Raw genomic sequence first — 25,784 nt, forward strand, 5'->3', positions numbered from 1 at the left:
GTTGTTTCCTTATATGGGCCAAAGATTTGATAATTGTATGATCCTTGTTGAAGGGCATATGCATATATTTTGAAGTATATTTTTAATTAAATAGGAGTGCATAGCTGATCCCTTCATAGGCTGTAGCAAAGCTATTGAGAAATGTTTGTTACGTAGATAAACATTCAGTGGCTTAGCTTTCAAAATGCTGCTGGTTCGGGAGAGTCCCTTCTTCTCTTCTTCATTCCTTCTTCCTATCTGATTAAAATAATTGTTCAGAGGATAGTGGAAGTCCCACTGCTGTGTTGTCACTATAAACACCTGTAATGTGCTGAAGCACCCCTTTTGTGTTTATACAGATGCTTTTGTCAGCAATAAAAAATGCATGAAACTTACTGGGTTGGGTCCTCTCTTTTCCTTTCCATGTYATCCTGAAATAATACTCTTTTTTTCTTTTCTCTTTATATATTTTATCCAAGCTGATTATCACTTTAACCTTCCAGCTGGTTTCTTGCCCACTGTTTTATTTTTTGCTTCCCTCTCATGCTTCTGTATGTAATTGCTGCTTGCTGTTCTTTTCTTTGCCTTAGTGTCAGTTGCAAACCAGCTGCTTGAAGCATATAGTAGTCTTCAGCTATCTGGCTGCTTTGCAAAGGGGTAGAAAGCTGACCCTGAAWCTTTAACAGATTCTCATATGTTAATTGATCCCAAACTCACACTCTGCCTCTCTCCACCTCTCCAAGGTCAGATTTTACTTTGCAACATTTGGGGGTTTTTGTTACAGCTGGTAATGCAACAGCAGCTACTGCTTCAGTCAATGACTAATCTTCGTACTTCTTAACYTGCAGTTTATCACTAAGCTTGCATTACAGTAACAAGGCTTTGGCAGGTAAACATCACTGTGATAAGACATTAAAACTGGGAAAGAAATGTGGCTGACTACCCAGCAATGAGTATTATTACTAAAACAACATGACAGAAAGGCCAAAATCATATTTCCAGAATTTAAGGGAAGCATATTTCTTTTAGTTGACATTAGTTCAATAATGTTTATTGCTCTTGTGTCTGTAGTATCTCATATGATCAGATGAAAGCTTTTTTTAAAGAGTAGGTAAAAGTGGAAACCCTGAAATAAGATTTTTTTCATGTAAGAATCCCTATTCTTGCACTGAAGTATTGTGTGTAACTTCTGAACTGTGTTTTAATATTAATGGTGCAAGGACTGTAATTATATTTTAACTGTTTTCTGTACCTAAAAAATTTGCCTCTGAAAGATACTGCATCTGTGAAGATTTTTTTTCTTAAAAAGCCACTGAAGTTATTCTTCAAAAATTCATTATAAGTTTGTGAAGTAATGAATCAACTTCTTGTTGCTTGAGAAAACTAGAAACACAAGAAACAACTTGTGATTTGAGTGTTTGCAACTGTTCAGTCTTCTGGGATTGATAAATTAGACAGTCCTTAAATTGGCCCCTTAACTTAATCTGCCCCTTTCTCTGATACAGTATAAACGTGCATATACTGTTCACATTCATTATTTTTCCAGAGCATTATATGTCTTTTGTAAGTTTGAATGAAGCTCTTCAACTTTTGCTCCAACACACACAGATGTCACATCTATTTCTAGCAACATTGTGTTGCAATGAAAAATACAGTGATATGATACTTTGACAATGTATTACATACACAATACATATTACCTATTGTGTTCTTAATATGTTGTCCTTGTATCTTAAACCTCAAGAAGTATACCTGGAAAACCTCATCGATAAGTGTTCTGTGCTCCTTAGTAAGAATCAAAAATACTTGCAGCTAACTCTAAATTCTGAGAAGGAAATTACTTCTTTAAACTAAAAAGGGGCTGGGGAGAAGCAATTGCAACTAGTATTGAGAAACTTCATTTTGTTTGGATGCTCTTTATCATTTTTTTTCAGATGTTATTAAATAGCTCCACTCAAATGTTGTCCTGTATGATTTTGCTTCTTTATTGTTCCTGATTACTTTGTAAGCAGCAAAGTAGTGTTAAGGAAAAAATAGCACTGTGTTAATGTAAAGTGCGAGACATGCTTCTGGAAGAATTATTTTTCATCGACTGAGGAAAAATAATGTGAAGGCCAGGATCTGAGTTAAAAGTTGAGGTAGTCAGATTAGAAAATATTCTGTCAAATGTACATATGTTAGCATTTTTTTGAAACATTTTCTCTCGCAACATAAATTAGTGGGAATGCTGCTAGTTTAAATCAAAAGTGTGCAAAGTGTGTTCATTGCATTTGATTGTATGCTTCAGTGAATTCCTACTTTTTAAATGATGAGAAGAGAATTGCGCATAGAAATTTGGCTGGCTTTAAAGCCARCTGACCTGTGTACTGTGTGTTTCAGGTGGTTTTTGTTTTCTTATCAGACTTGCTGTGAAGTTTTCAGGTGCAGCTTCTGTTTGGGAGTCTTATTTGTTCTTAGTGTTTTTATTTTGCTTTGTTTTCATGGMGTCTTTAGCTTTTACAGCTAGAGTAATGAGTCACAGGCTGGTCTGAGGACTTGCCTGAGGTCATACAATTAGTGGCAGCTGGCTAAATTTAAACCCAGGTCCTTCTACTTTTAGATGCCAAGGTGCACAGATCCAGTTGCTTCCTTAACAAACTGAGTGTGATAACTGAATGTAAACAGTAAATGCTGTGAAGATTTTAGCATTATTCCAGTATGATAGTATTTATATTAATTATATTTCTAACCAGAAATTTACTTTGTTACGTACACTTTTAAAATTATTTTAATAGTATGTTTATTCAATTATAAAAGATGATTTTCTTCAGAATTTTAATTTCAGAGCAGAGCTTTGTCTTGAAAATAATTTATTCAAGCTGTCAAATTGTGTAATTACTGTAGAAGTAACAACTTCAAGCTATTTTTGTAAAGGCAGCTGAGTAATTAACTTTTTAAAACTGTTCAGCTTTTTTAGTGTTTTTACAATATTTAGAACTTCATTTTTAAAGATGATTTTTTACATACCTTGATAGAGTCCATTTATTTAAAAAAAAAAGATGTATTTTACATCTACATGATAGTTTTCCTATCAGCATGATTTTTGGATAGCATGACTCTGTGCCTTGAATGTAGTCACCTCAAAATTGAACTACACAGCAATACAGTACAATATTTTAAATCTGAATTTAAATTTCAGAGCTCTCAGATCCTGTGTGTAGGTAAACTCTGCATGTTCTACACTGGAACTAATTAATTTAAGCCCTAATCTGCAAACTGCTGGAAGCTCCTTGCTCTTCCAGTTCTCAGGCTGTCTTTACATGACAGATATTATCTGCTGCACTGTCCATTACAGTCACATGAAGTCTGGACAAATGCAAAGTCTAAACCTAGTTCTAATTTTTAGAAATTTCCCAAAGTAGTATCCGTATCAAGAGAATGTGAAAGTTCATAAAAGATCAGGACTTGGATTTTTGTCTCATTGCTGGAACGACACTTTTTGAAGCCCATTTCATAGTGCTTGTGCAGTGGTTTCAGTTGTATACAAACTCCAACATGAATAATTCCCCAACTGAATTTTAAGTCGCTTCACACTGTGTGTGGTAAGCCTGTTGAAAGCATAACCCACTGTATTTGTTTATGTACTTTCACACAACTTGAGGTTATGACTGATACTCCACATAAGATGCTGTTATTGGGGATATTACTTTAGATTTACTGTCATATTTGTGAACTCAGAAAATTAAAAAGAAAGCAAGCCAAACTCCTGATGTAGAGACATGTGTTTCGTGTGTGTTTCATATGTGATCTAAAGAAAAGTGAATAGTAGTAGTAGTAGTATTTTATTTTATTTTACCAAAAACCAACTGGAATGYCACCTTATGCTTTTCCGAGGGGGTGAGTTAATAAAACATTATTTCCACTTGTTTGCAGAGTAGAATTGTCATAGATGATACATACCATAGCAAGCCAAGTTGTGAACTTTCAGGGTTAGTGACAGAACCAAATCTGTCAGGTCGTTCACACACTTTAACCTTCTCTTCAAATGAGGTGAGTTTCAAAGTGTGTATATGTGTCTTGTTGATGTTGTTGTTCACACCACAGTCTGTTTAACAGAACAAGTTTTGTTTAATGTGAAGCTAGAAGGGTTTTTCCATATTTTGTGTTGAAGAATATGATAAAAAATTCAAAGCTGTTACTGTGAATTAAGGACATAGACTGAAAGATGCCATATGAGATTCTGTGTTCTGTTTTTAGTTACATCTTAAAAATTGGAATAAATTTGGTGTGACCAAATTGCAATTCTTAATTATAAATATAAGATGCTCGTGTTACAATAACCTGAATAGTTTATTGTGTGAATGAAAACTGCAGTGTTTTTCAGCTTGCCCTCACACCAGTGCAGATATGTGCTAAGMTAAACTTGTTATTTGTCTTATTTTTTAAAAATAAAAACAAAACAAAACAAAAAAAAAGCCACCTTCAGGATAAAGTTGTTCTGGCATGTAGCTGGAAAGCTATATTTGAAAATCAGTGTTCGTTCTCCCGGCAGAACCATCTCCTTTGCCCACAGCTGAAACCTGAAATCCATATTTTATAACATTCTAAGTTTTTGTCTCGTTCAATGTCTGACTGGTAGGCATCTTTATAAATGAAATGCCTTATAGACTAGGGAGGGGATCATTAAAAGCTGAGCACCATCATCTTCCAGAAATGTGTTAGCAAAGGGCTGGTCAAACTGGGAGTAATAATGTTGGGGGGGGGGGAATGGTGGGCTATCTTAAATCAAGCTTTGAATGGTGTTTGTGTTGCTAAACTTTCAAGCAATATAGATCATAAGATACTACCAAAGCCTTAAATTATTGCCTTAAATGCTGCTGTTTCATTAACATTACAACTTCACTTAATCTCTGATTCTAAAATTTCAACAAAAGTTGCCTTTTGCCAACTGTGTATGTGTGAAGCAATCGTTAAGCCTATTTTGTCATAGACTAGTTTGAGTTTAGTGTTGTCTCTAGTTTGTATGTTGTTTATATGCATGAGCAATGAAAGTTTTTGCAGCTTTTTAGTAATTGTGTTGATTATCAGAGTCTGTTCCAGGGATAATGATAAAAACTGAGCTTGTTTCTCTTTTGGGCAGGAAAGGGTGTGAACAAAACCAGGYAGTTGAGGAGGAAGGGGAAGGTTGGTTGTTTTGGAGCATGTTTACAGCTTTTCAGTCTCTGAGAGTGCAGGTTATCATGCTTTTAGTGAGGCAATGTTGTTAACTTGCTCTTTGCTTATCCACTCAGTAGCTATGGAAGTGGGCTAAAGGTTCAATAATTGCTTTTGAATTACTCCTAACTGACTCTTAAAATTCTTTGGTTAATATGTGTATAGTTGAGGCTTAGAAAAAATAAGTAATAAATCTTGATCATTCTTAGAGCAATTCTGGATATTTAAAATTCCTAATTTAATGACTCTTCACAGGCAGAATTTCTTTCCTTTGTTTGTTGTTTGGATGAGTTTAGAAATACCCGTCAGGGATCTTGTTAGCCCATATAACACCCCGTGCTCTCAGAGGAACAACTAGGGATGGCAACACCTCTTGGAGAGCAGAGCAGCACTTCAGCCTGCCTCTACTGAGCAGAAACTCGCAGGCAGTTTGGAGTAGTTTGCTAGGAGCCGGCTAGGTAGAGCAAAGGCACCTCCGCCGTATTCAGCTTCTCAGCTCCTCATCTGAGTTGTTAGCAAGCTCTAGCTGGTATCCCTCTAATCCTTTTTAAAAATTTTAATCTGTTATTGATATGAGGGCATTTGGGTATTTTCCTTTTTCTTTTTGTTTTTTTTTTAATTTTCTTTTCTCTCTCTCYCTTTTTTTTTGATAGTATATTTTAGTATTTCTGTCCTTACTTACTTTCTGAACTGCCAGCACTTCTATGTGGTAGAACATCACTCCCTCATATTTCCTTTTTTCCCGAGCAGTTTTAGTTCTGCTTTCTGAATTCATGGTTGATTGTTTTTTCCTTGGAGAGGGTGGTGGGGGGGTTGTTTTGGGGACTATTCCTTTGATGTACAAACACCATGGGACAGCCCTTTGCCTCTGGAAGGTAGACAACTGAAAAAATGATTTACAGGTGTTACTTAATAATCCATAAGCATCACTTGAAGTCAATGTTCATTTCACTCTTCTGTGTTTTTCATAAAGTAAAAGTCTGCCTACCCTATAAGCTGTTTTCTCCATAGTGGAGATAAGGTTGGCACTGACTGTACTGTTACAGTTAGTTATTTGTGAATCTTCTAATAAAAATGTAGCTCTCCTTAAATAGTACTTGAATAGATAATGGTATTATCCTGAACTGCATCTTCTTCCAACTTAAAGCAACCAAATATAGTAGAATCCAAGGGAGAAATGCTAAATATCTGTTTCCAGATTTCTCCTTGCAGTTGTGAATTGAAGTGGGAATGGTATTAGAATATCTGAAATGCCTTGAGTTTGGTATTATGCTAAATCAACAGAAAAGTGAGGAGGCTTAGACAGTGAATTCTGTTAATAGTCTCTTAATGACATTCCTCACATTATCCTCTTCTTTATTAGATTAGAAAAATGGCTTATTCCTCAAAATAGCCAAGACTATGTTTTTTTCTTTGTGCAGTAGTGAAAATTACAATAATAGGGGATTAGATTTTTTTTTTTAACCTTTATGAGGAGATGATGTCTAAGTCTTTTAATACATGTTCAWTTTTTGGTACTACTTTTTCTGATGTTAGTTTTAAAGGATGAATGGGTTAGGTTGTCTTCTAAAATACTGCTTTTTATTTAAACTAAATACCAACAGGCAGTTAATGTAATGGTAAAAAACCTTTCTTAATATTAAAGGACTACCAGAAAATAAAATAGGTTCTGACTCTCTTGCACTTTGGCCGGAAATAAGCTGCATCTCATTAGCTGAGAATCCTGAATGCTTTAGAAACTGTCAGCTGGAAGTCAGTAGAGCCTAGGGCTTTACTAATTTGAAATATAAGGAGTTTGCTGGTGACTGATGTGCCGAAAGTCTAAGTGAAATTAGTAGCACAGTTTAGAAGAGTCCTTAGTGGTACAGTCTGTGATGAGCTGCTCGAATGTTGCTTGGAGGAAGTGATGCAAAGAGCCCCTTGTGTTTCTGTAAGGGAAACACATTCTCCTCCTGAAATGAATGAATCTGGGTCTGTTTAACATGAATATTCCTTCTTAAATATTGATGTTCTAAAATCACAGAAGTGAGGTTGCTGCGTAGCTAGCATAGTTTAAATAAAATTTAAAACCAGTAGTGAGTTCCAGCTGAGGAATATACATTTTACATGTTTTTCAGTATATCTGACTTTTATGGTTCTGGTAATATATTTTGGTGCTTTCTTGTCTATTCTGACACGCACATGATTCTGAGATTCAGGTCAAACTTGAAGTGCAAAAGTTTCCTAATTCTTGTGTATAACTCATGAGCAATTGCTAGTGTGAGACAAAATAAACCTACCAGTTTCCAATAGACTTGAAAGTGTATGATTCATAAGACTTAGTGGGTCATACAAAATGCTGTTGGCTTAGTGCTGATGGTTTTCAGTGTAGATAGGCTGCAAAACTGATTAACAAATATTTAAATTACTATCGTTGTTGGCCTTAGCCATGTCCCTACTTCTTATTTGTAGCTATCTGTGAAGATGACTCTGAATATGACCGTTCCTAAATTTATTTTAAGAATCTTCTAGATTTAGAATGTTCTGCAACTAATTTTAATCCTGATGAACATCAATTACAATAGTTTTTAATGACAAAGACATTATTATTATTGCCACAAATCAAGCTTCTGTCCTACTGATATATATTTTGGTGTTACAGCATCAGGTTGAGGGGTACGAGACTCAAGCAGACAATGACAAAGACACTGTTTTTTAAAGCAAACAGGTGTTTTCAAATTTTGTTAGTAATTTATACAATGACTTTTATTTCTGTATGCCAAGCATCTCAGCTTGGATAGGAAACTTGCTGTGCCACAGTTGTCTTGATACAAATGCTGCAGAAATTACTTCAGGCAAAACCTCCTCTAAACCAGCAGGTTTAGAGGACCTGCCAGCAGGTCAAGGGAGGTGGTCCTCCCCCTCTACTCAGCCCTGGCGAGGCCACACCTGGAGTGCTGTGTCCAGTGCTGGGCTCCCCAGGGCAAGAGAGATGGAGCTACTGGAGTGAGTCCAGCAAAGGGCCACTAAGATGGTTAAGGAACTAGGGCAAATGGAAGATGGAGCCATACACTTTTCAGTGGTGTCCAGTGACAGGACAAGAGGCAACGGTCACTTTCTCACTGTGAGGGTGACTAAGCACTGGAACAGGTTGCCCAGAGAGGTTGTGGAATCTCCCTTGGAAGTGGTCAAAAGTCATCTGGATAAGGTCCTGGACAGCCTGCTCTATGTGGCCCTGCTTGAGCAGGGGAATTGGACTAGATGATCTTTAAAGGTCTCTTCCAACCTCAACCATTCTGTGATCCAGTGTGATGCTGTGAAACCTCTTTGTTATTTTATGGAAGTTGCTATTCTTTTGCGCATCAGCAATTTGAGTGTGTTCACATTTATGTCTGCATTGGCATTTTAATTTGGATTTGGAGTTCACTTCAGAATCTCTTCATTGTCTCCACTTAACCTTTCTTTGATTTATCTTGGAAATCAAACTAGAAGATACACTCTGAAAATGCACCTGATACGTTTCAGCTGCTAATGGGCATTGAATCTGTAGGACCAGACTGTATAGTTCTTCTGAAGTAAAAATTATTTGATATGCATATGGTATGGATTTCAGGGCCTCAGCACAAACTGCTTACTCTACAAATCTGTTTGTATTTATCTATACTACCTGATAAAATAACCACTGTCCTGTGTTTCATGGACTAGGAAAAGCAAAAGAGATTCTAATTGGGTAGTCTTCTAACACATCTGAAATTTAAATTTAATATTTATTTCAACTCACATGCTTTACTGTTCCATTTTAACCTCCTGGATCCAGTTTATCATATAATCATATATCATATTTTACAAGCTTAAGTCTCTCAATCTTTTACTTGTAATTTGCTGGAATTACTGAGATGTACTCCATTTTCCCACATTTTCTAGCAAAGGAGATGGATTTTGTGAGATCCTCAGTTTTTGGAGCTTTAGTTCACTTGAAACTTGCAAGGTTACTTCTCGAATCCATCAGTACATTGACATTTACTTCCATATTTCCTCTTTACAAATGACATTCATATAAGCTCACTGGAAACAGTAGTATATTTTTGGATTAGTATCTGTTTTGCAAGTATCTTTGATATAGAGTGGAAGTTGCCTAGAGAGCTTTTGGAATATAAGTTTAATGCAGCCTGTACTAGGTCATGAGTAGTGAGAGATCATTTTGGATAGTTAATAAAGGTTCAAGCCACTCTGATGTTTCTCTGATTCAGCTCTCGCACTAGAATTTCTTCTTTATAGAGATTGAGCTCTGTTTTATGTAGCTTTTCATTTGTGATGAAGTAATGAAGTGCTTCAGGACTAGCAGCTGTACCTTTCTGCCCTTGGAGGCCAACTGAAAATGAAGCAAGGAGCTTCAAAAGCTCTGAGAACTGGGAAGTGTATTTTTAGTGGAATACTACAAGCTCTGATGCTTCTCGAATGGACTTCTAAGAGAAGACTTAACTCTTTCAGCTAATCCCATCACATCAACATTTTAAAAGGTCTACATGGTAGAAGTATACCAAATCTAGAAAAACTGTAGTTGAACTGTTACCAGATTTAGTGAATACTAGCATTGTTTTTAATTCCCATTTTTCTTCACTTGAAAATATCATGTAATACCATTTAAGTGCTACTTCTTAGTGCTGTGTAAGATAGCATCTAATATTAGGATTGAGCTACCTTGGCTGACTTGTTCATTGTTTTAGATACATTAAGCCAGACTTAAGCAAAACTTCTGCCATTTTGTGAGAACAGGTTTCATGAAGATCATATTTCTTAGAGAAAACCGTACGTGTTCTGGATTTCTGTCTTAATTTGCTTTGAATGTTATTGTGTGGTGTCCACTTGTTTTTTATAACAACCCACTAGGCAAACTCACTATAAGATGTAATCTCAAAAACACAAGTAATTTTGAAGCTTTGCACTGTAGAAATTCTAGACTATGTTTAAAAATGCATTTTGTTACCCAGACTCAACAGGCAACCTAAATTCAACATATAGTCAAGTAAATCAGTTATCATTTTTTATTACTTACGGTGACTCTTCTCAATTGGTTAGGCATTAGATGATGAATTTGCAACAACAGGAAAACAAAATCAATGGCACAGTAGACCTATTTCTGAGTGGACAACCCAGCAAGTATGCCACTGGTTAATGGGAATGAACATGGAGCAGTATATTACAGAGTTTACAGCTATGAACATAGACGGACAGCAGTTGATGCAGCTTGATAGTGATAAGTTAAAGGTATGTGGCTATTCCAGTATGCATCTGTAATCGTATAAATTTCAGTGCTTACTCAGATGTTTTTACCCATGAAGTCTTTCTAGTTTCTTGTCTWCATGAATTTTTAGAGATAGAATTATGGTTTTAAAACACAATATACTGATCAATGAGAATTTAATAATTGAGATTCCTATTTTTTTTCGTTAGGAAAATATAAAATATTTTGTCCTTGTTGGTAGCTTGAGGAAGTTTGGATTTTTTTTTTTTAATAAGTAATTCCCACAAGAGGCTTGGTAAGTTTATAACCCATCTCAGCATAAGGTGAAGAAAACAAGATCCAGTACAATAGTGTACAATAGACATATACACTATATTTCCTTTATGTTGCTAAATAAACGTGTCCTTGGATGCAAAGAAAATACTTGACTGAAGTTTGTCACATGAATATTTATAATTTGAGAAACTTGTGATGTTGATACTTAAAATTTGATTTACACTTAATGTCACTAGGAGTTCTGTAGTGTTGTAGCACCGTCTTGTCACTTGAAATCAGATACTGCCATCTGCTGATCTAAAAATCAAAGTGTGCTGACTATGCATTGAATACTTGCTTATTTTAAAATGAACATGGGTCCAGTTAATACAAAATACAGACAACACTGTGCAAAAGTAGACAAAAGGAACAGTAGCCTTTGTATGGGAGATGAGTTAAAGATAAGCAATGACAGGCAGGCTGAGGAGTAGCATATCGAGTAAGTTAGCATACTACATATTGATAAAAATGATTAATCTTGAAAAAGTAGATAGTCACAATTTTAATGGTACATCATCAAAGCAAGAAATATCTCTGAAATCTGATCATTTACAGTACATAAGTCTTGTTACCAAGAAGCTTCACTGGCTCACTGTTGACATAACTCATTAATGTATGTGGAAGAAAAAATTTTGAGCTACTATTGTGTTGTGGGGGGGATTTTTGTCTTTAAGTAGTGTCACTTTCTCAAGAGGAGCAGGAAGAAGCAAAAAACAGTTGAGGTTTTGGGTTGTTTTTCACAGTATTAAGTTTTTATGGGTGGTTATTGGAGTTTTTTCATTCCCTGGGTTACCTTTTATTTGCTATGCAATTTCAAAAGAAACGTGAGCTTTCTGGAATCAGTGTTCATGGACTGGATTTTTCTCAAGCAGTTAAAAACTACAGCTGACTGATCTGAGTTCAGCAACCTTCCTAGGTTACAAAAAAAAGGTAGTTAACAAAAGTTAAACGGTGGTTAGAGAATATGAATCACTGCTGTATAAAAGAAGCTAGGAAAATATTTTTGAATGATTACTTTTCTTAGTATGCTACTTAATAGAAATTTTCAGATGTCTATCTGTATGTAAAATGCAAYGAGAAGCTGTTATTTTACAGCTAAAGAAGAGTAGACCACCTTTTCCTTATTACTTTTGCTACGGAGATGATCATTAATGATGCCCTTGAGCATTTAGTCTGTTTATCATGCAGCAAAGTGAACAACCCTTTCTTAAACTGTTGGTGCTGAAGCGATATGCTTTGAAGCTTAAAAAATATATATATAGTAACAAAGTCCTTTTCTTTTTTCTCCCAAAGGCTTTAGGAGTTTCCAGTCAAAATGACCGATCAACAATAAAGAAAAAAATTAAGGATATTAAAAAAACACAAGAAAAACTGGAAAAACAGAAGGAAAAAGTACAAAAGAAGGAGCGAGAAGTTCGCAAGAGTGGCAGAGGGGTAACCACTCTTGAATCAAGCTGCTAAAATGACCCGATTTATTCTTAGCACAGGCTTGCTTCATCTTGAAGTTCAGCAGACTTGTATATAATTGTACAATTGAGGGAGGAGGGAAAGTGCAACAGTCTAACATGGTAGGGCTTGGGGTTTTTTTACTTTTTAGTAATAGTCCCTCCCCATTACAACCCATTGAAATGAAATAAATATTTTCAGTATTTTTATTCCTAGTTGACTCTGCCAGTACTAATAGACAATAACTTAACTTTCTGCCTTAAGTGCTATTTGTGCTTTTAAGACTGATTAAGAAACAAACCATATGCCCTTTTCATTAAATTTGATAGATGTTTGTGGAGAATAGACTATTGAATTAAAAATCATTCCAATATTAGTCAACTAGCATTTGATATAGAGTTGAATTTGATATAGGGACAATAGAAAAATCCTGCCAACAAATTCAGTCTGTGACAGTCTGTCTATCTGTTGCCACTAAAGTTGTATAGTAAAAATTAAGTTTAAGAAAACAGTAATGTCAAATTAATTTAAAAAAGAAAGCATGTATTTCAAATTTATGAAGTTTTTTCTTTGAGTTCTTGTATTTCTCAGTGATGGTCCTTTCCTTTTTTTATTTTAAATCCACTGTAGTAACACATTGTTTTGAATTCCATGTGTTGCAGTTTACTGAGAAAATAACCAGAAATATTAAGTAGTTTTTATAAACTACTTATGTTAATTAAAACATTAAATTTTCTGTACACTACCCTGTATGGTGTTGGGACAAAGTTTAGACATATAAATAAGATCTTTTTTAACCTATTTTTCCTAAATAATACATAGTTTTATAGATTTATGCTATGAATAAGATCAATTTGCAATACATGTATTTCTCTTTTCTACTTGCTATTTTTGCGGACCAAATTTATATATTTGCTAATTTTAAACTATGCTGTTTTTCAAACTTAAAATACCGAGGGAAAAATTGTAGGAAAAATTATCACTGGAGCACTGGGTGTCTGCATTGTATTTAAGTGTTTGATTGTAGACTGCAGATTATTTCTCTTTAAAGGAGGATTTGATTCCCACAATAGTTTAGAAAATGAATTGATGTTTGTATATTTACATACTGTCTTGTGGAGATACTGCAACAGCACTTCATTAATTAGATTATTTCAGAAACATTAAGTAAAAGTATAAATTCCATCATAGAGTGGACTAGAACAAAACTTAAATAATTAATTCATTTATGTGGACCAAGTTCTCCTTTAAATCTATGGACTGTTTTTCATTTTAATTAAATGAATGAACTTCCCAATTGGTGTTTCACATTTTTTTTTGTATACTGTCTTTTCTGAATTTCAGTAAAAGGATTGTGTGGAAATGCTCCTGAACACCATGCATTTCCAAAATAAAGGTTAAAAAATCTTGGTGGTAATGACTTTTAAACAGAAGTTCTATTTGCAGTTCTATGCATTAAGAAACAATTATTTTGTCAAGATTTAACTCTTACTTTTTTACAGTGGATTTGAATTTGTACTCAGATCTTACAGACCTTGAGCCAGCAAGGAGAAGCTGCCCTACTGATAGAGAATTAGGAAAAATATGGACTGGTCAGATCTTTAGGGTCGTATGCCTAAAATTGCACCTTTTGGCTAATTCAGTCAAGAGAGTTTATTTTTCAGTGAAGTGCTTTCAGCTAGAGCTGGGAATATTGGTACAACATCTGTTCTTATTCTTCTAAGCCAACTGAGCTCAATGTTGCACTTTGTGGAGAGTTTGTTTTTCAGGAACCAGACAAGTGGAAATAATGGCTTCAAAGGTTTGCTTGTGTGCAGGGCTCTTGCAGTTGAACGGGGCTGTAGCAGTGACGGTAAGCTCACCTGGTATGTGGGCATAAGAGCACCGATTAACACAGACTGCAGCATTTAACACCTGTCAGATGTTAAACTAGAAAGCTGACTCCACAGAACAAGCTTAGTATAAAGCCACAAAGAATCACTCAACTGAAAGTCTAATTTTTTAAATAAATTTTATTGAATAAATGCAGTGACTCTTCCAAAAAATTAAGTTAATATAAACCAAGATTAATTTCACAGTGCAAGACTGAGGCCATTTTCATTCAAAACTATTAATCTCAGCATTTTGATAGTTGAGCCATTATACTACTTTTCTACAATGATTCGTTTTAACCAGTGTGCTAGCAATGACTTCAATACAATAATGAAAATGTTATATCCATCTTCTGAACCAAAGGCTGTAATCCATGTAAATCAAAAGAAAGCGATTAAGCCTATGAGTAGGATTAAATATTGTAAACCAAAATATACTACACTGTTTTCACCACAACCATTGGAAGAAGGGGAAAAATAAAGTGTAATTACAGGTAAGTTACTCTTAATAATCAGAATGCAATCTGTAGCTAGCTGAGACAGCATGGAAAGATTTTTATTTCAGTAATACCATACGGAATCTTTTGAAAGATTTTCTAGGAAACAAATTGTTGTAGCTTTTCTTCAGAAACTTTTCTCATACTTCTCAGATATTACTAAAATCAGTTCAAATAAGCTATTTAAATAGTTTAACATTTAAAACTTAGCAGAACAGCTAGAATAAAATTCAGCTTCAGAGTTGAGTTTTTAAAAATCCCTTGCTATATCTTTCAGCTTTGGTTTAGCAAAAACAGTAGCTGCAAACGGTTCTTCTAACTTTTACAAATGCCACATTTTACAGCAAATACAATTTGAAGAAGGAAACAGCTATATATTCTCCTCTCTTGTAGCCATGCAGTTTGAAATGTACCTCAAAGTCACCACCTCACATCCTTGTAAGGTAAGTAACCGAGGACCTCTCTACATGCACACAAGCTTGGGTGGAACAGTTAAATGTGCTCTCTAGGTTGCCATTAAGATGGATTAATCCTCCTGCAGAGTGTCAGTGCAACTGCAAATGTAATCATTCTGCAATTCATTCCTGTTAAAGTGACCTATGTTAGCCTGAACAGGGTATAAAACTATCCTGTTTTGCAGAACTGGGCTAGGAAGGCCACAGGTATGGTGATAACCTTTAATCTGGCTCAGCTACAACTAGAAGAGTGTGATCTATAGAAACAATAAAAGCATTAAAGTTTAAAGAAAGCTATTCTCTATATATTTTGAAGCTATTCCCTTCACTTGAGGGTGGTATTTTTATCACTCTCTTCTCTGAGCTGATCTTGTAAACTAGCAAAATTTAGGCTTATTATTTGTGAGATAGATCATGCTTGTCTTCTAATACTGAATCTCATATTTGTTGCAAGTTATCTGAGGAAGAGGTTGAGATTTTAAACATCATTAACTGCATCATTGCCAAAATGTTTAGGAATGATAGGAATCAAAGGTGCAACATAAATGTGTATGATTTGAAYAAAATTGGCACTGTAGGCATCAAGAGAAGTTGTGTCCTTCATTAGAGAAGGACTGCGTACCTGAAATGTAATACTCATTCTCCTCTCCAATATGTCRTTTTGACAATATACCTTCAACTGATAGATTTGTCCTGCTTACCTTATTTATGTTATAGTATGACTTCAAATTATCACATAAACAAAGCCAGAATCACATCACAAATACAAAAGTATTTTCAAAAACTGTTAATTCCACGTTTTTAAAATACTCCTGAGAAGCTAGTTTCTACTGTCAAAGTAACAGAGATGCCCTAGAAAGGGCAAATATTAAAAGTCTGTTTGTTTATTAAAAATAAGTTTTCACTTACAGCTGTAACCTGACATTTCCCAGAGTCTGAAATCATATTACTGATGCTATAACACTGATACTGTGTTTTGGTATTACCTACAGAAATATAAGCAAACATTACAAGACATTATATATTTACTGTATACAAGCCAACAGTATGTGCTAGTTAACAATGATCACAGAAAGATAAGTTTTTCACATGTATTAAATATTCACATTACAACCAAGTACTATAAAGGAATATGACTAATACCACATACCTGAGATACATTATACCAATGGCAGCAGCTAAAACTTCTTCTTTTTGGTTTTTTGTTGTTTTAAACTTCTACAGACCCAAATGTGGTTATTTCTACAGCTGCAAAAAAACTTTGAATATAAAGTTTAGGCAAAATTTCTAATTTCAGAAAGTAAGACATTAGCATGCTTGAGAATCAAGGAATAAAACGTGCCATACAGCTGCAAAGGTATAGCATTGAGCTTTTCATTAATCTGGTACGCTCTGTAATGACAAATTTCCTCTGGTGAACTTTCAATAGTTCTTCTATTAAAAGAATTTTGTAATTATATTAATTACCCTCATTTCATTAGATATGAAATAGGTTGCATTGGTCCCTATAAAACCTGAAATTACTGTTCCCTAGATTTAGCTACTGAAAAAAGTCATAAATAGAAGGTGGAACAAATTAAGTGTGACCTTCTTTATTGAAAAACTGAAAGCATGTACAGTTTTTAATTCTTCTGCATACTGGCAGAAAACAGTAATTTGAACTTCTTACTTAAATTGATTTTCACATATCAAATATGGCTAAGTTACTTCTTGTAACCCAGAGTGTTTTTTTTTTTAATTCCCTTTACAAACATACATCTACTTATAATTTTTTTCCTCAGAAGTTCATATACTGCGAAAAGTAGTCATGTCCTTGGGTTCACTGCTTGGCACACACCAATCATCTGCTTCATGGTTTGCCTTATAATGTTTCCAGGCTGCTTTGTTATATACAGGTAGTCTTTCAACTGATTCTGTTGATAAGGCCTGTAAAAGGAGAAGACATTAGATGACTGATTTGTGAATCAAAGTTATACCAACAGAACAAAGATATCCATTAGCAGTTAGAGCTGATTATGAATTTAAAATGGTAAAGTGTTAAGCCATACCTTTATGTAAATAACTGCATCTGTACCATAACCTTCTAAGGAATACAGTTTCAAGTCTCCTTGGAAGTACTGTGCATATAGACGTGATATGGGCAAACCATAACCAAATCCAGCCTGATTCAGAAGAAGGAGAGCAAGCAAAAAAAAAAGTGTATTTCCATTAATTGTATCAATCTGAAACAGTGTTGGGGTTCTTTTTTACCTTTTAAGTCCAAAATGCAAAGAGACAAACTATGCATGATGCTTGACAGTAGGATAAGGAGTTCAGATGTTAGGCCTAATGTCTCCCTTATATTTATCCAGAAATGGAAGAAAGTATGGATGATTATGATTATAATGAGAAAACTGATTCCCTTGTTAAAGGGGCTACAAGACAACATTTCTTATATTGTTGGTAGCTTTTCCAAAAAGAGCTGACACTGTTACAGAAAGGAGTATGAACTCTACCTTAGCCAAATAGAGCTGCTAATCTTAAGATAGAAGACTAAGATGCATTTCATCGTCAATACTTATGAAGAGGTTCAAGAAGCAACTTTTATGAATTTGTAGTTTACACTGAAATTTTAACAGGCCTTTTCTGCAGCAGCAGGACAAACCTGATTACTTCTTCTATCTACTCACTTTGAGTAATATCTCTGGAATAATATACACCATACTTCCTTTTAAGGATCTAGTGTTTACTGAGTTGCACAGTCAAATAGATGCGAAAACTATGCATTTAAAAATACATGAGTTGAATGATGCTGTAGCATAATGATGCTATAAGTAAGTACCTKAAGGGAGGGTGTCAAGGGGACGGGGACAAACTCTTTTCAGTTGTCTTGTGTGACAGGACAAGAGGCAATGGGCAGAAATTGAAGCACAGGAAGTTCCGCCTGAACTTGAGGGGGAATTTCTTCACTGTGAGAGTGACGGAGCMCTGGGACAGGTTGCCCAGAGAGGTTGTGGAGTCTCCTCTGGAGATCTTCAAGGCCCACCTGGACGCAACCCTGTCTAATATGCTCTAGGTGACCCTGCTGAGCAGGGATGTTGGACTAGATGGTCTCCAGAGGTCCCTTCCAACCTTACTGATTCTATGATTCTATTTGAGAACAAATTCAAGGAGAACTGTTAAGAGATTCTAACTGAGAGAATAAAATATTTCTTGTGCAGCTATAAAATTTAGTAAGGTCTATGTTCACTTAGTTAAGCTCATATGAGACAGAAGTAGATTCTTCATGTGCCCTGTCACATCTGTGCACCTTCATTCTTGTTGAGATGATAAAACTAACTGCATAGTACAATTGAAATAAAGTACAGACTTCATCCAGTGCTACAGCTATATTTATTTTTCCTTTCATTCAGTAGTCACAACAGGGGTTTAGAGTCCTATGCTTACTGCAACATGTGCATTATAGCAAAATGTTCTGCTTGAGGTAGTTGATCCATACATTAGACAGAGAAGACAAGAATCTCTAAGTAAAGTTTAAATAACTGAGTATTTTAGGGTTTTATGCAATTTTCTAGTTATTTTCAGAAAAGCATTTGAATTAAGATGTAACATTCAAATGGTCATACTCATTGTATCTGTAAGTTATCAGTGCAGGGGCTTTGACTATATGCTTTTTTTTGTGACTACTCATCATATCCAAGATGACAAAGTATAAAAGATTTACATACCAATGGTGTAGCTCGTGATGTCTCAACACGGGGACGTGGTGCTGTTGAATACATATAGTTGAATAGTCTGTCGATTTTCCTCATAGGAACGCCTCCACCACGATCACTCATCTAGAACAAGGAAGAACATGCACCATTTATGTCCCTGAATATGTTTTTATAAAAAAAMAGCATCTCTCAAATAATGATCCAGATAAAGTTCAGATAAAATGTAATATGTAGTTGTCCTTACTAAATCATGGATTTTCTTAAATTCTGATCTCTCAGCTACAGCAATGACCAGAAAGAGATGAATCCTCCCCTTTCCATACCTCACCCAAATCATTTAAATAAGGTACTATCATGGGAAACATTCATAATCCCTTAGAAGCAAGAAAATTAATTTTTTGCACTGCTTCTATTTTATTCATAACTAATTTTGTTGGAAGTCAGCATCTACACCTCCTGATTTCAGCAAATGCAAGTTCTGTATATTTTCAACTTTATGCCTCAGGAATAGTGCCAATTAAATACAAATGTGATAAAACTCATAATAAGAGTGGTTTTACTAGACTTTAATTAGACATATGAAAAAGCCAGTTACTTGCAGCTGGTATTTGAAATTCAACATGGATGTTGTACAAAAGAAAAAATTCTCTGGAAACTGACTTTCAGGCAGATTTGATCTACATGGAATACACAAAGCTCATTTTCTTTAATTTTGCTTCACAATTCACATATTGCTGTCATTTTCTCTTACAAAMTGCTAGCATTACAATTGTATTACGCCGCTACTTTTTTTTTTTTTTCAGTCATGGTGGCATATAAGCTAGGCAAAAACATGACAATGACAAAAGCATAAAATTTCATTATGGTCCCTGCCGCATGAATACGTAATGGCTTCATGAATTTCCTACTGATCCTTATATGCTACACAATGAGACGTAAGCTACTGTTGGAATCAATCACTAACTAGCGTTAATAATTTGCTGTCTGTGGCAACCAAAAAAAAATAATGAAAGTAACTTTCTAAATAATCAAAAAAGTTGTACCTTCACAGTTAAATCCTCATTTCCCAGTGTGACATGTACATGAATTGGAGGATAAAKGCATCGGTCAGCATTATGTTCCATGGTGGCTCTCATTGCATTCTGCAATTTTCAAATTGAAGTACAAGAACTTAAATCCTATTGTTACTATTTTGTGAATTTTCTTAAGACATCACTTTATGAAAATAAATTATTTTTATCAGCTTATTTCATAATCAAGACAAAAGCTTCTAGTTTTAGCATTAGTCGTTTATATTTTTCTGGTTTGTTCAGTATCAGTATTTGTATAATTTATCAGAAGGTAACTGCACAGACTTGAGCTGCTCAAAATATTTTAGAATAAACATCTAAATATTTTACTGTAGTTTTATTTATAGAATTATTTACAATGCATTGTACATGCAATATGACACAAAGTTGAAGAAAAGTGGAAGACTGAAGAAATTGCTTGGGGAAAGCTGTATAGTGCCCCTCTCTCACATTATATCAGATTTAAAGGTGGCCAAAAATTGTCTATCTTATTCTCTATCGCTTTATTAACTAGTACCTTTATACATTTGAAGATTTTAACAAAGCAGCCTACTGCTGAAGTTGTCAGATATGTTCAGTCATTACGTAAAAGACATCTTCCAAAGCTGTTCATTTTCTATGCAGTATTTAGGTATCTTCCTGTAGTCAGACAGCTAGAGGCTTGCACTTGCAAAAAGCATGTTACTATCTAGAATTGGTTCAAAAAGTCAAACAAATACAATCTCACTAAACAAATATGTATATAAAATTGTGTAATGGTAATTGCACAGACCTTGAAAAGTTCAAAAACCATGTGATAGAGATGTGATGGTACGTATACCACTTGCATGGGCTGTCCTGGTGATTTAGCTGAAGAAAAGAAGGCCTAAATAATTAAATGGCAAACTAGATACCTTTATTCATTCCAGCAGTAATTCAAAATGTATGTTTGTATTAGTTGTTGAAAGAATTTACAAGAGAAGGAAAACTTAAACAGAAATTTTTTAAAAAAGTTGTGTTAATCAAAATCCATATTCAAGATTTTTAATTGTGCTTGCTTCTTTAGAAATTAATCTTTAAACCAGCTGTGATAACACTGATTCCAGCATATAATAGCAGCCTTCCAATACCTACAAGGAGGTTAAGAAGATGAAGACAGGCTCTTAGGATGGTGGAAGGACAGGAGACAATGAGTATAAGATGAACTAACATATGCTCAGACTGGGTATAAAGAAAAACTCTTTCACCATGAAGACAGTTGAGCATTGGAACAGGTTGCCCAGCAGCGTTACACAGTCTTGGCGGCTTTTTAAAAACAGACTCAATAAAAAGTCCTGAGCAACCTGGTTAGGCAGGAAACCTTTAGGGATCCCTACAACCCGAATTATCCTATGATACTCTAATGGACCAGACAGTAACTACAGCACAGCCTATTCCTGGACTAATTTAGACATTAGCTGATATAACAACAAACCATAAAGATTATATAGACAATTCTGTCTATAAACTGGTATAATTTTCAAAAGTTTTTTTTTCAAAGAGTAAATTCTAGAAATAATATCATGAGAACACATTCATTACACTAAAATCAAGGAAAAGTGGCTCTGAATATTCTACTGGCCACAAAAATCCTTCCAGTCCAACAAATTAATGATTTTTTTTTAATCAGACTGTGTTAGTAACCAGTGTTTTATCAACTGTAAACGTTAAAAGATTAGTACTGTCAAAAGATCTAGAACAAACTACGTAGCCATCAAAAGAAAAAAAAAATCACACTTGGAAATATATCAGGTTCCTACCCTCCAGTTAACTGCTTTCTACCACCCCCATTTACATGCCTAGGGTTTAATTTAATGGTGTCCATTCACAACCGCGAGCAAGGAATGTGCRTTTGGCCTGGCTTAGGCTTAACTCACCTTCACAATTCACTGAGCAAAAGGCCACTCCCTTTTTATAAGCAACTAACCTATTTGTTCTGGCTCCTGGAGCGCGCACAACATTAAAAGACCCTTCAGGACAGAGAATTAGCTAGTATGACTAGATAGTTCCCTAGAGATTATTTTAGTATTCATGCTCAAAGATGGAGAGAGAAAAAAAGCCTTTAATCTAGATAAAGAATGACATCATATATTATAAAGCAGGAAGAAAAAAAATGGCATGTGTAGTTAAAGCCATACCTTCTTTGCTTTGCAGGCCAAGTTACTGTGGGTATGTTTTGGCTCTTGCACTTATCTGTAGAGTCAATTTTGATTGATTGCTTGTTTTTATAGCACTATCCAGACTTGGCTTTTAATAATTTGAAAAGCACTTCAGTAAGTAGCGTCACAGAGAACTATGATCTCGTGAACTCTCAGGAGTTCATAGCAGCACAGTTGTAAACAGTTTTTTCAAAAGTTGCAGCCAATAAGTGYAAATAATTTTTACAGAGATTTGAGCATACTATATATAATTGCAACTACAAGGACATGATAGCTAAAAAAGAGAGATTAACAGAATGCCTGGTATAAATTTTAAAGAGTCACAGGTGTGACATTTGGTATAAACTTTAAAGTGTCTTCATGCAGAGAGCGTGAAGATTGTAGGGTGGGGAGGGGAGGAAGCTATTCAAATCTGTTATATCAATACCTATACAACCAAAAACTTTGCTACTGGTTCAAACTTCCTAATTTTGGAAAAGGAGAAATAGGGGAAGCCTTTTGCAAGATCAAGAAAAAGGGTTTTTTTAGGATAATATATACAAAGACTCAATTAGTTATGAGAAGTGGAAGGAGAATATTTTAGTATCAGGTACTTCAGAAGAAGTTATTACATTCAAGATAATGCCTCATCCCATATTCACTTACCATTCAACTCTTCAAGGATGAACTCTGGAGAGCTCATGTAATATAAATCACAAAGTCTCTTAGCGCTTTCATAGCCATCTATGATAAAAACACAGAAGGTTTAATTCCTCCCTCCTCCCTTATTTTTTYAGATTGCCGGGGAAAAAAAAGTCACAAATTGAAGATGTTCTATGCTGTCAGGGAGTTTTTGTATTTTCTTATAAAACTGAGCTTAATATGAAAACTGACAAAACTATTCTACATTTGAAATGAAACTTCTGCTCCAGGTAAGAAAGATCTAAACACTATGTGAATGTATTAGCTCTCAAAATAGATATTCATACAACTTTACAAAATTCTTGCTCCCATCTCCTAAATTTACCTTTAATAACTTCAACAACATTGCAGCTAGGATCAATGCTTCCAATGTGTTTTGGATGAGCTGGATTAATTTTCCCACCAAACAATAAAGCTGCCAACAAAGAAAATAATGTTTAATACCCAACATAATTTTGTTTTAGTTTGCATCTTTGGTATTGCTGAATAGAAATTTATTAACATTCTGTAAGTACAATCTTTAGCATAATTAAAATGGCTATTAATTAATATTTTAAGAATTGTATTAGAGAAGTTTATAAATGGTGCATTGATATGAAAAACAAGTTCATGTTAAGCACATAAAATGAAAGGAAAATATACTGGGCATGGTACACRTATTATTTCCCTTCCTTGCAACAACAGCACTTACAGTGTTGATTAAGGAGCATTCGAATTGAAATGCGACTCATGTAAAAACGGTCTAAAAAATACTGCACATTTTGAGAGGTCACTGGATCAATGCCAAAGCTTTCTTTGTACTCTATTACTCCTTGAGCCATAGTAGGAATTACGTCGTTGTGTCGATTACGGATTTTTATCACGGTATCTGTAAAACTAAAATTAATTCACTGTTAGATTTTCACTTTCAAGTGAGTTTAATACTCTAGAAAATCGAGTGAGTATCTGCCTTAGAGAATTAAGACAACTACGAACAGAAATATCACAGATCCACCCACCACAGTAAGAAGGCAGGTCAGTCTTGACAGCATATAAATCATTTCAAGCAACTTACACTGATCTATTAATAATGGTGCCACAAGAACAATGAGAAAATTTTGCCAATCATTTTCATACAAATCATCCCATGCCCATCAAATGGCAKCTAATATCAGTCAATGATGCCCCAATATACTCTACAGTTGTAAAGTTCCACACATCAGTTGCAACACTACAAGTAAGGAATTGATCAAAAAAAATTGGTCAAGCTTAATGTACTTGCAGCTTATTCAGTGTTAAAAAAAGCCCTGAGACCAGAACAATTTCAAATAAAAGGAAGTGCTTTGTTTCATGTTCTAATGTACTTTCCTTTCGGAGGCAGAGGATGATGTTACTGCGACTGCAGGAATTTAAGATAGTTGAAATTTTTCTTGAGCCAATTTTTTTCTTGCCTGTCCTTTTACATAACATTAACATAATAACACATGTGACAGCAAATCCTTACCTCTGAATAGCTCCTGAATCTTCTGAACTTTTGTCCTTAAAGTCAAGGATCTCCTGAAGACTTTGGACATACCTTTAAATTAAAGAAATATGACAAAGACCAATTCTAATATGCTTCCCAGCTCTGTTCAATTAGCARTTAACGGTCTTACAAGGCTGGTTGCATCTAGAGCATTATTTGATATATCCAACAGACCTTGTGAATTACTTGTGAATTTTTGTCAGATTCTTTTGAATCCATTCATACTGTTGTATCCCAAAATTTACAGAGTAATTGATTCCAGAATGTAATTAGAATGTATAAAAGATCTTCCTTGAGCTTTAAATCTAGTGGGCAATCATTTACTTGCATCCTCAAGTAGTTCCTGTTATTTTATTTACATATTAGAAAATTTCCCCAGCTTGTTCATGATTTAAGTATTTCTTAGCTATGCATTTTTGCAGCTGAAGAATTCTGATTTCCCCTCATGAAGAAATTGTTCCAAACATCTGATTATCCCTCTTGATCTTTTCTGYTCAAGATGGGGTAACTAAATCTGCATGCAGTTCAGAGGAATAATGGACTAACACAGTGATATACCATTATATTTCCACCCCTCTCCCCATTTCCTACTTAGTTCTTAACAAGGTATTTGTTTTCTTGCCCATCAACTAGCATATTCAGAAAAATATCCCCAGTAGCATCAAAATTTCTTTTCTGATTGTAAGCAATCATACTAGGTGGGTGGGAGGTTCCTCTCCATGCTTTACTTTGCATTTGTACAAGTGAAATTCATTTCCCATTTTATCACCATTATTTAGTAGCGTACGAAGTTTAGCCTTCATGTTTCATGGAGAGCCTTCACCTTCACTGAAATCGCTTTTTWTATCATCTAATCAGTCCCAGTTATTCATTAGCAGACTTCGTTCTCTTACTTTAAAAGCCTTTTCCAAATATCCATGTACCTTCAGCAGTTGCCAAGCAATCTCTTTATTTTGCATTTATCCTACAAAASTTTATGCTTACTTCTAAATTCCTTAATTGAAAGCAAATTTTAGTTTTSTTTTTAGTTGTAATAGCTTCCTATTGCAACAAAGAGCTTTCGCTGTTTTAAAAACTTGGCTTTGGGAGGTTCCTATTACTCTTTCTTCATATGTTCTATACTTTTAGTCTGAATATGCATTTACCAGTCTTTTAAATGGTTTCTATTCTGCTTTACAAGCATTTTGTGCATTTATCTGCACAGCTAGCTATGTTCCTTCAGCTAGCTTCTTCATGCTAGATAAGCCTCTATTAAACATTGCTAAGGTGAATTTGTTGTTAATGAAATCTCATGCATGATATTCTGCAATGCTAAGTTGACTATTGATATTTAATTCCATTGTGGGTTCTCTAATTGTTCCAAGATGTTTTTCCAGTATCTGCAAGTGTAGTTTCTGATTTATCTCACAATGGGATGTTTACTCAGTCCAAATAAGTAATGTTCATGTAATGTGCTCATGAAATGCTCTTTCTATAAAGAGAATGTGTTGTTCTTCTAACCTTTAAAAGGTATGAAATGATGCTATTCTTACCAGCTCTGCACCAGTTGAACTGAAGGTGTTCTTARAAGGTTGTCTGGAAGAAGGCTTATTTCCTTCATTATGTTAGCCAATCTTACAGGCAACTCTTGTCGCAGAAACATAAATGAAGTCTTCTCACAAGCATTTTCAGATCCTA

The 25,784-nt window shown here is 34.8% G+C and overlaps 2 protein-coding genes across 3 annotated transcripts in view; one reads left to right on the forward strand and one right to left on the reverse strand.

Annotated features, from left to right (window-relative positions):
• Positions 1–13,454, forward strand: part of LOC146600591 (neurabin-1-like) — a 50,226-nt gene extending 36,772 nt beyond the window's left edge. The window contains exons 16-18 of one of the 2 annotated variants that reach the window (XM_085322912.1): positions 3,892–4,008; positions 10,231–10,419; positions 12,005–13,454. In XM_085322912.1, the coding sequence (XP_085179038.1) occupies positions 3,892–4,008; positions 10,231–10,419; positions 12,005–12,172 (474 nt within the window). In that variant the 3' untranslated portion in view covers positions 12,173–13,454. The remainder of the gene's footprint in view (positions 1–3,891; positions 4,009–10,230; positions 10,420–12,004) is intronic. The other variant, XM_085322920.1, reaches the window with a different exon arrangement.
• A 697-nt stretch (positions 13,455–14,151) lies between these two features.
• On the reverse strand, positions 14,152–25,784 carry PDK1 (pyruvate dehydrogenase kinase 1). The gene is made up of 10 exons (XM_085322932.1): positions 25,640–25,784; positions 24,087–24,158; positions 23,295–23,479; positions 22,929–23,018; positions 22,568–22,645; positions 20,518–20,594; positions 19,719–19,817; positions 18,688–18,798; positions 17,029–17,142; positions 14,152–16,906 (listed from the first exon to the last, which is right to left on the reverse strand). The coding sequence occupies exons 1-10, from the start codon at positions 25,747–25,749 to the stop codon at positions 16,766–16,768; spliced, it is 1,077 nt and encodes a 358-aa protein (XP_085179058.1). The 5' UTR covers positions 25,750–25,784; the 3' UTR covers positions 14,152–16,765.

Source organism: Rhea americana, unplaced genomic scaffold, assembly GCF_003343005.1.
Source record: "Rhea americana isolate MKP2758 unplaced genomic scaffold, rheAme1 scaffold_12, whole genome shotgun sequence".
In the NCBI taxonomy this organism is placed as follows: domain Eukaryota; kingdom Metazoa; phylum Chordata; class Aves; order Rheiformes; family Rheidae; genus Rhea; species Rhea americana.